The sequence below is a fragment of the Zootoca vivipara genome, chromosome 8 (genome assembly GCF_963506605.1).
Source record: "Zootoca vivipara chromosome 8, rZooViv1.1, whole genome shotgun sequence".
NCBI lineage: Eukaryota > Metazoa > Chordata > Lepidosauria > Squamata > Lacertidae > Zootoca > Zootoca vivipara.
Window position 1 is genome coordinate 45,611,393 of NC_083283.1, and position 12,601 is coordinate 45,623,993.

The 12,601-nt window shown below is 38.2% G+C and overlaps 2 protein-coding genes across 4 annotated transcripts in view; both read right to left on the minus strand.

Moving 5' to 3' along the window:
• Positions 1–12,601, minus strand: part of LOC132592550 (uncharacterized) — a 254,823-nt gene that overhangs the window by 195,335 nt on the left and 46,887 nt on the right. The window lies entirely within an intron of this gene.
• Positions 1–12,601, minus strand: part of COLEC12 (collectin subfamily member 12) — a 75,690-nt gene that overhangs the window by 9,326 nt on the left and 53,763 nt on the right. For all 3 annotated transcript variants that reach the window (XR_004693236.2, XM_060277890.1, XM_035125924.2), the window contains exons 3-5: positions 4,122–4,244; positions 3,017–3,115; positions 1,285–2,331 (exon numbers count right to left, since the gene is read on the minus strand). Coding sequence is in view for 2 of the 3 variants with exons in the window: in XM_060277890.1 (XP_060133873.1) it covers positions 1,285–2,331; positions 3,017–3,115; positions 4,122–4,244 (1,269 nt within the window). In the remaining variant the exon portion in view is untranslated. The remainder of the gene's footprint in view (positions 1–1,284; positions 2,332–3,016; positions 3,116–4,121; positions 4,245–12,601) is intronic.

Sequence of the window (12,601 nt, forward strand, 5' to 3'; positions counted from 1 at the left end):
GAAAATACTTATTTCTTCTTACATCTACTTCTGTGAGTGGAAACGAATCCACAATTTATATTAAATTTTGAAATACTTGAAACTGTGGGTTTTCAAATAATTGTGCTGCAAAATCCACCACAACAGCATATATATACTATATCTCATCTAGTGCCACATACCAATAGGTGCCTTTAATTCCTGCATTTAACGTGAAACGTAGTTCTACATTATCAAAATATTAATTTTTTTCCCAATGCCCTTTATGCATGTTTGGGCAAACAGTAATGCCCGACTTTCCCTTCTGCTGCTTTTCATCTACAATACTTTTTATTTGACTTTGTTCAGAAAATGTGCATTTAGCATTAATCACCCCCGGCCCCCAAGTACAGACATCCCATTTCATTTGGGATTTTTTGTGTGTTTCTTGCTATTTCTTGGTATTGCACATCTTCCAACTTTTTGAAATCCTACAGTAGAACTTTAAGAGTGTTTAATTGATTACTTACCTTTAACTAACCACTTGGAATAGAGGACATAACATTTACTATTTCATTCCCTAACATAGAAATATATTGAGTTAAAATCACCTCAAAAATAAATACTGTATGCTTTGAATCCCCAATGATTAAAGTTTTAAGGCCTATCTCATAGATTTGACCTCTCTTCATCAATTTAACAGATTGGGCATAAAATATACAGCCATTTTCATGCCTAAGCAGCATTATTTCCTTTTCAGCTACTCAGACCAACAGCAAACTTACAGAGAACACAGGCGGACATGCAGAAAGCAGAAACTTTCCTTTATAAGAAGGCATTTATACACTCTATGAAACAAACACCACGTATTCATTCTGTAGCCAAAGTTAATCAAGGTGGTGATGTGCAAGGTTCATAGTCAAAAGGCAAGTACAATTTAGAACATCGTAGGCTATCAAACAAGCACATGCAGCCATACTACAGAATATTTAGGTGCAGAACCATTGACCAAGTTAGTGTTAAGGAAAAGTAAGGACACTTCAGTAGCTCAGTCCCAGAAATTCAGATAGGACTTTCCAGATTGGAAAGTTCAAGATGTAGTACCACAAAGAAGAAGTGCTTCCTTAGCAATGCACAGAGGGACACAAAAATATTGTGGTTTTTGGCACAACAGTAATTGTACAGCCTGGGCTGAGTGAGCTGTGCTACCCACTTGCACTAGCACCCATGGCTGTGATTTATGATATTTACATTGCAGGGAGAAACAAACATTACTAGTCAGTATCTTGGCACCATGTACAGTGGATTATCTGAGACATTTCTCACCTTGTAGTATTGTGAAATTCTTAATGAGCTGACCATGTTTAGAATCTACCAGCTTCATTTCTTCCATTACTACAGATAAATTGGATACTTCAATATCTAATCTTGTCCTCATCACGTCCTGTTGCATCCTGAGAGCAGTCGCATCCAGGCGAATATTTGCTAATGTGTTGTTCATAAAAGTCAGCTCATCTGTATGTTTACTAAGAGTATCTGTGCATGTTGTCCGGACATCGTTAAGGTTGCTAGTTAGTGTCCGCAAGTGATGAGCCGTGTAGCTAATATTACTAATGATGTTGACAATATCTTTCTCAAAGTTTTGAAATCGGTCTTCTTGCTGGCTAAATTTGGCAGATGTTCCATTTTCATATTCTTTATGGTGTTCTTGGAGCTCCTTCAAACTTTGTTCATTGGCTTGTGCAATAGTGGTGATGTTCTCCATCTGCCCACTGAATGAGCTAAGCTGACTGCTCATATCCTCAAGTGTATCATTATTAGCTTTGGCTAAAGCTGAGTTATTGGCTGCTAATGTCTGCAAATTCTGCACTTTCTCTTTGAGCCAGTCTGTGTCCTTCCGTGCTTGGAGGGCAACCTGCTGAAGGTTTTGAAAGTCGCTTTTGATCCTTTGGATAGCTTGACTTGTATCATCCACAGATCTCTGCAAAGCACTAATAAGATCTCTTTGCTGAACTTGGGTCTGATTGAGATTGTTCAGATTCATGATGACTATGTTATGTGAGTGCATTTGACTCTGCAAACTTGTCTGAATGTTACTCGTGTCTTTCTGAAGGTCGTTGATGTAGCCATTGTAAGCTTGGAGAGTTTTGTTGACACTTAAAATCATGAAAGAGTTGCTATCCAAAACACCTTTCATTTGGCTCTGCCGCTCATCTAACATGTTCCCAGACTCCTGCAACTTCTCCAGTGTATCTTTGTTCTTTGCTGTTTTCTCTGAAATCTCATGAAGCTGTTGGCGGAGGGCCAGAATGTCAGCCTTGAAGCTTGAAAGCTCTGTGTTGGTGCTCACAGCTTTCTCTGCTGCTTGGTAATCTAAAGAGAGAGAGAGAGCAATAATAATAATAATAATTCAGGGGTGATTTTGTAGCTTATTATTTAGCAGAGGAACTTTGCTTTAATAGAGTTTGCTTTTTTGTCAGAATTAATTCAACAGATGAAACAAACCAAAAATATTTTGGCATATGGCTGATTTTTAACTCTAGAAGAACAGAATAATGGCTCCTTTTCCTTTAAGACAACATAACCTGATAGTTCCTTTTTCTTTAACATAAAACGCAATGGTGCACTTAAGTGCCACTGGTACCGTAAAAGGTCCTAATTTTCTCAAGAGCACATATGAATGAATCACATGGAGAACTGTATTGCCTGCAGAACTGCATTGCAAAATTCTAAGAAGTGCAAACTTTGAAGGATGGCTACGTTTCAGTTTTTGAATTCTTTTGCAATGTGAACTGTGTAAGGTTCATCTTTAAATGTGAACTGAATTTGATTTCTCCTCCATCCCTATGCGTGGGACAAGCTGGGGTTCTGCAAGAGATTAGGCACAAAATATTTCCTCCTTTCTGGGAATAGTTCCAACAATATAGGTTTCTCCATTGAAAAACCAACACTACTGCTCTTGAATAGGGCTTAAGTACTAATTAGCTGACAAGGAAATCTGATCAGTCAATAAACTAAACAATAATTAACATACTGCTTTTGTTTGCATATGAATTACCCAATTTTTTCAGGTCACCCTCCACTGTTGTGAGTTTCTCGGCGTATCTTTTATGTGAATTTTCCATTCCTCCAGTAACATTGTCCATTTTTTCTACAACTGGAACAATAAAAACAGTATCTTAGCAATAATTCAAAAGAACTACACCATTAAACAGAGTTGTCATAAACTAATTAGAGAGCTCGACTTAGGAAGCCTTGTCTCTGTTGCCAAATCTCCTTGAATGGCACCAAGAATAAAACAAGTGTTTAAAAGTTTTTATCCACCCCAAACATTTGATATTGTGTGGGGTTAAAAAAAACACCACACTTAAATATTGTTGACAATTTCATTCTCTCGGTGGCCTAGCCAATTGCTACCAGAAGTATCACGATCACAAAATTCCTTAAGACAAAATATCTCTAGGAGTTACATTACAATATATTTGTTTGGGAATGAAGGCTCCATCCTTATGAAGGTTGACAAAGATGGATGTAATATTCCATGATAGACTTCAAAAGGATTTACCTGGATGGAGTTCCCAATGGAATATATGTTAACCTCTTCCATACAAAGAATTTTGTTCTCTCCCAAAGTCTACATTCTTTTCCCAAAGCACACTTACATGAAAGTCAGTTCCCTGGTAATCAACATAATGTAAGGCTGGAAATTCTGTATTTGGTAGGATTTCAAGGACTGTCTGTGTGCAGTTCACCATACATATGAAATAGCATGTGGCCTGGGACATATACATATATTCCTAATTTCTGTGATTCTTATCCGTAAAAAATAAAGGCCTGGGGTAGGTTAAGGATTGCAGAAATTAAGTTCATGTGTGCGCAGATGGTACACATTCCCTAATAGCCTGCCATATGTACAGAATTTCTGGATGTTGCAATTGCATAAACAGGCTTTTATTTACAAGAAAATATGTATAGATCAGAATGAATGTATATTAATAAGTCTTTGAAAATAACAGTTCTAATACTGAAATATATATCTGAATAGCCTTTTCTGAAATCATATCATACTGAATCTGAAAATCCTTTTATTTATAAGTATTTCCTTTTATCCCTTTTTCTTGGAATCGTACTCAAAAGGCAGCTGCTATAGATGTGATATATACCTTTGTATCCAAGAATGGCTACTGTTATTGTTAACAAGGCACATAATATATACAACAGTATGATGGAAAACTTCAGTGCCCAGTTGCTTTTACACTTGGTGCATTGTGCTCCTTCTTGAATGCCTGCAAAAGAAGATGAAGATTTTAGATCTAACTCAATGTCATTTTCCATGTTTCGGCCTTTGTACCCTGAATGCTTTTCAGGTGTTTTACATTTTTATTCTGTTAAGCTTTTAAATTTTCAAGTCTGTGTCCTGGACCATGACAGTAAGCATTTCCAGGATACTTTCAATAAGATCTGGTGCTCTCTGGAGGTTTTCCGTTAGAAAAACAGCGGAACTGTGGAACCATTTTTGCTCCATTAAGGCCCCAGTGCAGTGGCTTGCTTGCCTAGGGACCACTTGAAGTTGTTGAGGGTCTTGGCAGACGAAATACAGCGGTACCTCTACTTATGAATAACTCTACTTACGAATGTTTCTACTTACGAACGGAGCTCCGTCCGCCATCTTGGATGCAGTTTAGATAGGATTTTTTCTACTTACAAATTTTTAGATAGGGTTGCTTTGACGTACGAATTTTTTCTCCCAATGCATCCCTATAGGATTCGACTAACGAATGTGTGTTCGGAACGCATTAAATTCGTAAGTAGAGGTACCACTGTATTGATTTTCCTGCCTGTTGTAACAATTATAATGCCCTATATTAGGTGCTGTATGATATTTAAAATTTGTATTTTATTGATTCTTTTATTTCTTCTAGTTTTCTTACCAATTCAAAGAAATAAAAGACAATTAAAAATAAAAACAATCTGATAGGTGTGCTATCTCCCATCTTCAACTCCCCTTCAGCTACAGAAATGCTGTGGAACACTTGAACAAAGCTAGTGGATTACCAGTTGTGCAGAGACCACAGTTTAAGAACCCTTGCACTAGTGGAAAGACAGTGGCGTTCAGGCATAATGCTACACTATTCTTTAGAATGAGCCAAGCTTCCTTACTGGACTTGTGCACTCACCTTTTCCCTGTGGTAAGGATGGGTTTGGAACCTTTCGCTTTGTTTTTTGTTTTTTATACTAACCACAGCTTGTCATGTCATGCAAATCCAAACAAACTGTAGTTAATTCTAACTATGATTAGTAGAAACCAGGCAACTTCAAATTGAACTTTATGAAGCTAGCTTGTTTTCACTAACCATAGTTAGGGTTAGCTACACTATAGTGCTCTGGTGACAAATTTAAACTAAATTTAAACTGCCTCGACCAGGACCAGGGCCTTCTCAGTACTAGCCCCGACCTGGTGGAACGCTCTCTCTCAGGAGACTAGGGCCCAGTGGGAGTTGTCATCTTTTCGTAGGGCCTGCAAGACAGAGCAGTTCCGCTTGGCCTTTGGACTGACTCAGTGTTACCCTCCCCTAAGGTTTTATCCTACAGATATTTAAATGAGGTTCCACTTGTAGATTCCCATTTTAAAATTGAATTTTAACATTGTATTTAATTTGTATTTTAATTGAATTGTTTCTTTTATGCTTGTTTTGATATTTTTGTTGTTAGCTGCCCTGACCCCGGTCTTGACTGGGAAGGGCAGGGTATAAATAAAATTATTATTATTATTTAATCTGAAATATAACTGGAACCTTCTGATCTCTTCCTTGCAGCAGGGAGCATTAGATAAATCTGGGGGTGGCGAGGGAAGGCTAGGCTCATTCTAGCAATGCTAAACCTTAGCTTTAAATGTCATCTGAATACAGCTAACAAAACTGCAGCATTTCAAAAAGCAGATATATTCATTTTTATCATATGTGTGTACACAAGGGTGCTTTTCTTTTAACTGATATTAAAAGAAACTTTTCTGCATGAAAAAAGAAGCATGCAAGAATCATCTTATTCTTAAGAGCTTTTTGATATCTCATTAGACTAGTACTGTATACATTCTTCTGTTTAGAGGTCACACATTAAGTCATGCAGAACTGAGCTTAGTCTGCATCAGATTTTCATTTGTTATTACCGTTCCATGGTTTGCACACTCTGTTATGCAATCTGAGCACATGGCTTTAATGTTGAGCTGCTCCCAGACTTTTGTCACTGGTTGAGCATACCAGAGAGTCGGGGTCACTTCCGGATGTTGCACATTTCTCATTGCTGACTTAAACAACGTTTAATAAATATCAGATGGGAGACAATGGGCCTCCTTTCACTTGACACACTTTTCTGTTTCCTGACTTATTATAATAAGAGCTCTGTTTTTTCGTCACTGTTGGAAGACATCTGGCTAAACAGACTGAAATTCAGTACAAAGGGATCCAGCTGGTACACATGTTTTGGGGACCCCCTTTCTCCGGGAGCCAAGATGGTCACACAAAAACAAGCTAGAAAGACATCCTCCTGTTACTAGCCTTTGTAGTATTTGTTTTTCTAGTATTACATTCCATTGGCCGGGGACTTTGTTCTCATGTGGGGGGTCTCCATCTGCAGATTCTTTTGGAGCTGCAGATAAACAGTTTTACTACTCAAGAATGGGGAAAAAAACATATTTTGCCCCTTTTTGGGAAGGAGAAGGATGCTTTTCAAGGAGGCAGACTCCTTAATATATTTAATTTAATCTCATATGTCATTCTTTTGAATGTTAGTCTCTCTCATTGAATTATTTCTATGAACCTTGCTTTACTATCCTAGGTGAAAACATAACATCCTATCTTCAACACAAAGCAAAGCAAAGTAAAGCAACAAAGCTCTAAAGAGTCTGTTGAAATGAATATCTGGATTGTTTATCAAGACAAGGCCCAAATGTAAACTCCGGTTCTGATCTTCAGATTATCATTTCGCAGGGTGTGTGGGGAAAGAGTTTGGGGAAAGTTATGATGGTCTTCATCTGCTTAAAATAGATTTTATTGGCTCTGGAAAGCACTGACTATTAGGGCCAAAAAGGGTGTGGGGTGTTAATTGGTATTTTATTGAAAGATTTTCATTTATAAAGGAATAATGCGATAAAATAAAAATATATGCAAAGGGGGAAAAACTGTTGCCAGGGGGAACCTCATGAAATATGGTAACCTTTAGTCTTTCAGACAAGCATAAATGCATCCATGCTTCTGAATTTCAATAGGATTTTTATTTGTCTTTTCCATCAGTGCCTCTGAAAATCATTGGCCCAGTTTCTTAAAGCTCTGTACACATGAAGGGGCTGGAAAGATCTAGTTTGCAAAACCACTGATTCAACTGCTGTATCCCTTCATTAATCCTTTCTTCCCTATCTGACATAATAAAGTGTCCCAAAAGGATGCCATTATTTTCTCTGGAAGAGTTTCATAAAAGGAAATATTTCTGGTGGAATGTACTATACACAAACCTTTTCATTGAATGGAAGAAACCCCATTATCCAGTTTGACCATAATCTCTCACTTATTTTTTTTTTAATAACCCAGTCATTTTACTTATGACTTTGCTCTTGCTCATTGTAGGCCAGAGATACAGAATGAATAGATAAAAAGCCTAATTACACACTTCAGCAGCCTTAGCCATTTAATTACAGGGAACCACCACCAATACCTACTGTGATTAAATACAACATATCTTAATTGAAAGGAGAGAAGAAAAAGACTCAACCACAACATAGAGGAATTTTTAAAAAGACACATACACAAAGTGTTCTGAATTCCACATTAACCAAACATTATGAACTTCAAGACTGCTATAGTTCATTTTGAGGAAAAACGCAGAATTGTTACAGCAGGATGTCAAACCACAAAAATGTGCCAAGACAATTAAACTCCTAGGGCTGATAGCCTTTAAACTGCCAGTTTAAACGGCGAGGCTTGCAAAAATGCAATCTCACCAAAGGCTTTTAAACTCCAAAGGGGATTTTAAAGCACAAATATGGATATGGGGCAGAGCAATCCCAAATGGGGTCAGGCCAGACAAGCCCATCAGAAGGACAACTCCACCAATGTATTCCCAACAGGGCTGGTCAGGAGGTTAGGACTGCACTGTTAATGCAGCATTTAAAACAGGAAAAGTCATTTTAATTTGAGTAATATTCTCCAGACATGGCTGTGAATGTGGAATGGTGAAAATATACACTGTCAATCACCAGTTGCCATCACCATCATAAAGAATTTGTGTGCTGCAGCTTCTGAACAAGAATTCCATTCAGCCAAAGTTAAATACTTTTAAGGTGCATTGATGCCAATGGGAGAATTACTCACATAATTAGCCATCTCCCACTAAAATCATGTGACTTAAAATGGGCTTAACATTGTTTGGATGTCAACCAGAGCATTTGTTATGAAAACAGCAAACAATATGAAGGCAATGCCAGTCCTCCAGAGAGGCATGTACATATATTATTCACATGTGCAACATTCCTCACTCCCCACCCCCCACCCCGGTTGGACTACACAGTTCAGTAGCCCCAGAATATCCCGCTTTTCCTTTGGATGTTTCTATTTTCATCAGAGAACTGTTGGAGGGTACCAAGGAGATAAGTAACCAGACAACCTTTAGAAGACATCTGAAAGGCAGCCTTGTATAGGGAAGTTTTTAATGTTTAATGTTTCATTATGTTTTTATATATGTTGGAAGCTGCCCAGTGTGGCTGGGGTAACCCAATCAGGTGGGTGGGGTATATATAATAATATAAATTATTGTTATTATATAATAGGATGTCCCTATTTTAATCAGAGAAATGTTGGAAGCTATGCATAATAAAGTTAGAACACTATAATAAAGGAAAAGAATTAAATGGAGGGATATTGCCTGTGAATTTTCATTCCAAATTGGATAGCCAGGGCCATCTCTCAATAAATATCTAGCTGATTGTTGCTTGAAGTTTTCATTTGGTACATTAGTTTGTCATCCAGGAAGCATTCTGAAACGTATTTTTTTTTTACTTGGCAGCCACAGAGCTACTCTAGGCAGCTTAATATACTCCTTGACTGCCCTTTTTATAATGATCTCAGAAACAATTCCATCCATTGTAAAGTCGCAGCAGGGTTGGACTAGATGACCCTTGAGACTCCTTCCAACTCTAAGATTCTAAGATTCTATGATTCCTTAACGTTTCATGTGTTTCTATTCTTTAACAAACTGCCTTGTCATTTGTTTTTTGACAGATCAGCTGGTAAAACTGTCAACATAATTGCCTTTTATAATCTATAAATTCCTCAGAGCTTCTAGCTTTAAGTATATCACTTTCTAGCCCTGGAGGAAAATGTGCACTAAACATTTAGCTAAAATTCACCCTGGCTTCGAAACAATTAAACCTGTCTTCTGCTGATCTGAAAAATATATACTTGAACTGTTCTGCTGCATTTCTAATTACCGGTAATATAATAATCTACCTATTTCCAGAGGGGTAGTCATGTTGGTCTGTTGTGGCAAAAATAACAGGGAGTCTTTATAGTCTTTATTTATACATTTTCAGCTATAAATACAGATAAACTGCCTAACTACTGCCTGACTCAAAAGAACTCCTACTCCCCCCTCACTCCTTACCATTCATGATGTGAGATTTTACACACACACACACACACACACACACACACACACACACACACAGAACATACTGTAGGTATTAGGCAATATCATGCTCATTATCTAGCAGATTACTCCAGAGATTGCCAGGAGTCAACAACAGTGCTTTTGGTGTGGTGAATAAAATTGTACCATGTTTCCTCAAAATCATCTTTGTTTGGTGTATTTGTAAAAAGTTCCCAATCCTGAGCTATGGGGATCCAGTGTACTCTTGGAAATTTAGGGGGCACCTCCACTTTCCTTGTCCCAGATATGGAAGATTCATTTGATACATAATTAGTTCCAAAGCTAGACTTCTGGAGTGCTTCAGGTGCTAAATAAGCACATGAGACAGCCCTAGAGTTGGTTTGTTCATTGCTAGAGGAACAAACAGAAAGGCGGAGAAAATAAGACGTCTATGCCCGCAACAGTGCAATAAGGATACACTGTCACTATATAACATAATTGTGCAATTGGGGGGGGGTGTAATACCACCCACTTTGCATGTAGCATCGATTTTGAGCAGCAGTTGACCTCTCTTTTTTTTAAAAAAAGACTCAGGTTTTGGAATGTGGTCAGTTTTTCAATATGAGTGTTCTTAAGTACAAACGTAACCACAGCTGGCATTCAACATCAGGCTTCTGACATTTGCCCCAAACTAAGCCATTGCACCTGCTTTGGTCCCTGTCCCCCCCGCTTTGATTTATCAAATGGCAGTGGCAGAGAGAGACACATGCCTGAAATGGTTTTTAAAGAATGCATTGTGAGTGAATTAGTCACAGGTGCTCCTCTCTGCATCAGTTTCCTGGACAGTGGCTAGAATTTTTGCCGTTGGGCCCATAAGGTTATGATTATCTTATTTTTATGTGTTCAGGCATACAACATACATGTCCATTCTTGGAGTTCAGTGCATTTGTAGCACACTGTCAAGCCACCAAGAAGCAACTCACTCTTTATATAATGTGCCAACAAGTCTGGTTTTCCATTTCCCATCATGTGAATCAGCATACTGTGGAACTTCATTGTGGTAAAGGATGAAGTACCCAGAGCCTTCAGCCAGCAAAGCCAGAGACGTTTGCTTTAGTGGGAGTTGGTACAGGCCATATTTAGAAAGGTTCCTTTTGGTAAAATCACACAAGCCTTTTAAAGTACACACACACATACATGCACAAGGGTAGATTTTCATACCTTTGGTTTTAAAGTGCTAGTGGGTATGGATCATTACTAAAATGCTACAGTATATTATAAAACAGAAAAGCTTTTATAGGTCACTGGAAAACTGTTTCTCATCATCTTTTGAGATAAGATCATAAATAAAGAACCCATTTAAATGCCTATGCAATTTTTGGTCTCGTATATCTGCAGGAAAGGGACACATTCTCCCCCTTCAAATTTGCTCTCCTTGTCCCTAAAGCTTACACTAATGCCATAAGCAGTTATAACGGGAATTATATCATGCCTACCAAAATCAGATTCAACTAATGTCTAGTGTAGTTCCCCTTTCTTAGGTCCCCCCACTTTGAAAAGCACGCTTCACATCTGCTTGTTATCAGTAGCTATCTCACAGCATGCTCCTGAATCATTTTGCAAACTCAAAGCACATGCTTATGCCTGCTGAGGAACCAGCCATTACTGGGCTATTTACAGGACCTCTCTGACCTGAAGCACTCTACATGAAGTAGAAAACTGCCAAAAATTTTGTCTCAGGGGTTTCCCCCCACTATCAGATTTAATCACTTCGCAGCTTTTTAACTAAGATGGCCCATTCTAGAGTGTCAAACTGTGCAATAAAGCTGTACCTCTGTCTTGAAACAGATTCATGAAGGGATCACTAAATGAAGCTCAGGAAGCCTGTCAGTCAACCCCGTGGCTTTCCATTTAGTCTCCCAAGCTTTTAAAAGCCAGTTTGCTTTCAGAGTCTTATTATTTTACAGTTCTCTTGGGTAGAGGAGTGGCAGATGTCCCAAAATTGTGTGTGTGTGTTCACATAAACAGCCCCCTTGGTTCCATCCATAATTTCATCAAGAATAGACATCTCATCCAGCAGACAAACAATCTCACTTACTTTCAGTGCAAGCACTATATCAAAACCCTTAGGTATGTATCAGAGAATCTACTCAATGCAAGTACAAACCACATTTGTGTGTGTAAACCCACTCTCAACAACAATGCCCTTCTTTCTTTCTTTCTTTCTTTCTTTCTTTCTTTCTTTCTTTCTTTCTTTCTTTCTTTCTTTCTTTCTTTCTCTCTCTCTCTCTCTCTCTCTCCCCTCCCCTCCCCTCCTTAGAAATGCTCACTTATTTAGTTCAAATTCATCATACTGTACTGGAAATAATTGACCCACTACTGATTAACTGAAAAAGTTCAAACCTATTTGTAGACTATTACTCACTCTCTATGTAGAATATGCTTCTTTAACAAGAGATAAGACTCCGTGACCCCAGTAAACTATGATTATCATACACACACCAGGTTAAATTAGTCATCCTGTTATTTCAGTCTTCACAAGTAACACAAAGACATTTATTTTCATCACTGGTGTTACTTTACCTATTGCTAAATTCTTTCTCGCTCTCCCTTTTTAATCACAATCTATATAGGAAAAATGGGTTGGAGGGATTCAGACTTAACAAGGTGAAATCAAAGGGACAAATGAGTCATAACTTAACTTTATGCAACTTGTTTTCAATGGGAACAAACTCTGGCTGTAACCCAATGACGTTACATAACCCTGTCCCCACCAAAAAGGTTTTTCCATTAACATAAACCCCAAGTTCTGGAGATACCGCTAGTCTTTGGTTCTAAAGCAGCTGTTGTGGTAGGTGACATTAATGTGTTTTCAGGTCAACTTCCAGCTTGTAAGGAAGGGGGTGGGGAATCTTTCAGGCCAAAGTCTAGATGAGTGACCTTCCAAGAGCTGTGTGCCACGATTGGGTGGAGCCAGAGAAGGAAGTAGCAACAGATGTGATTCTTC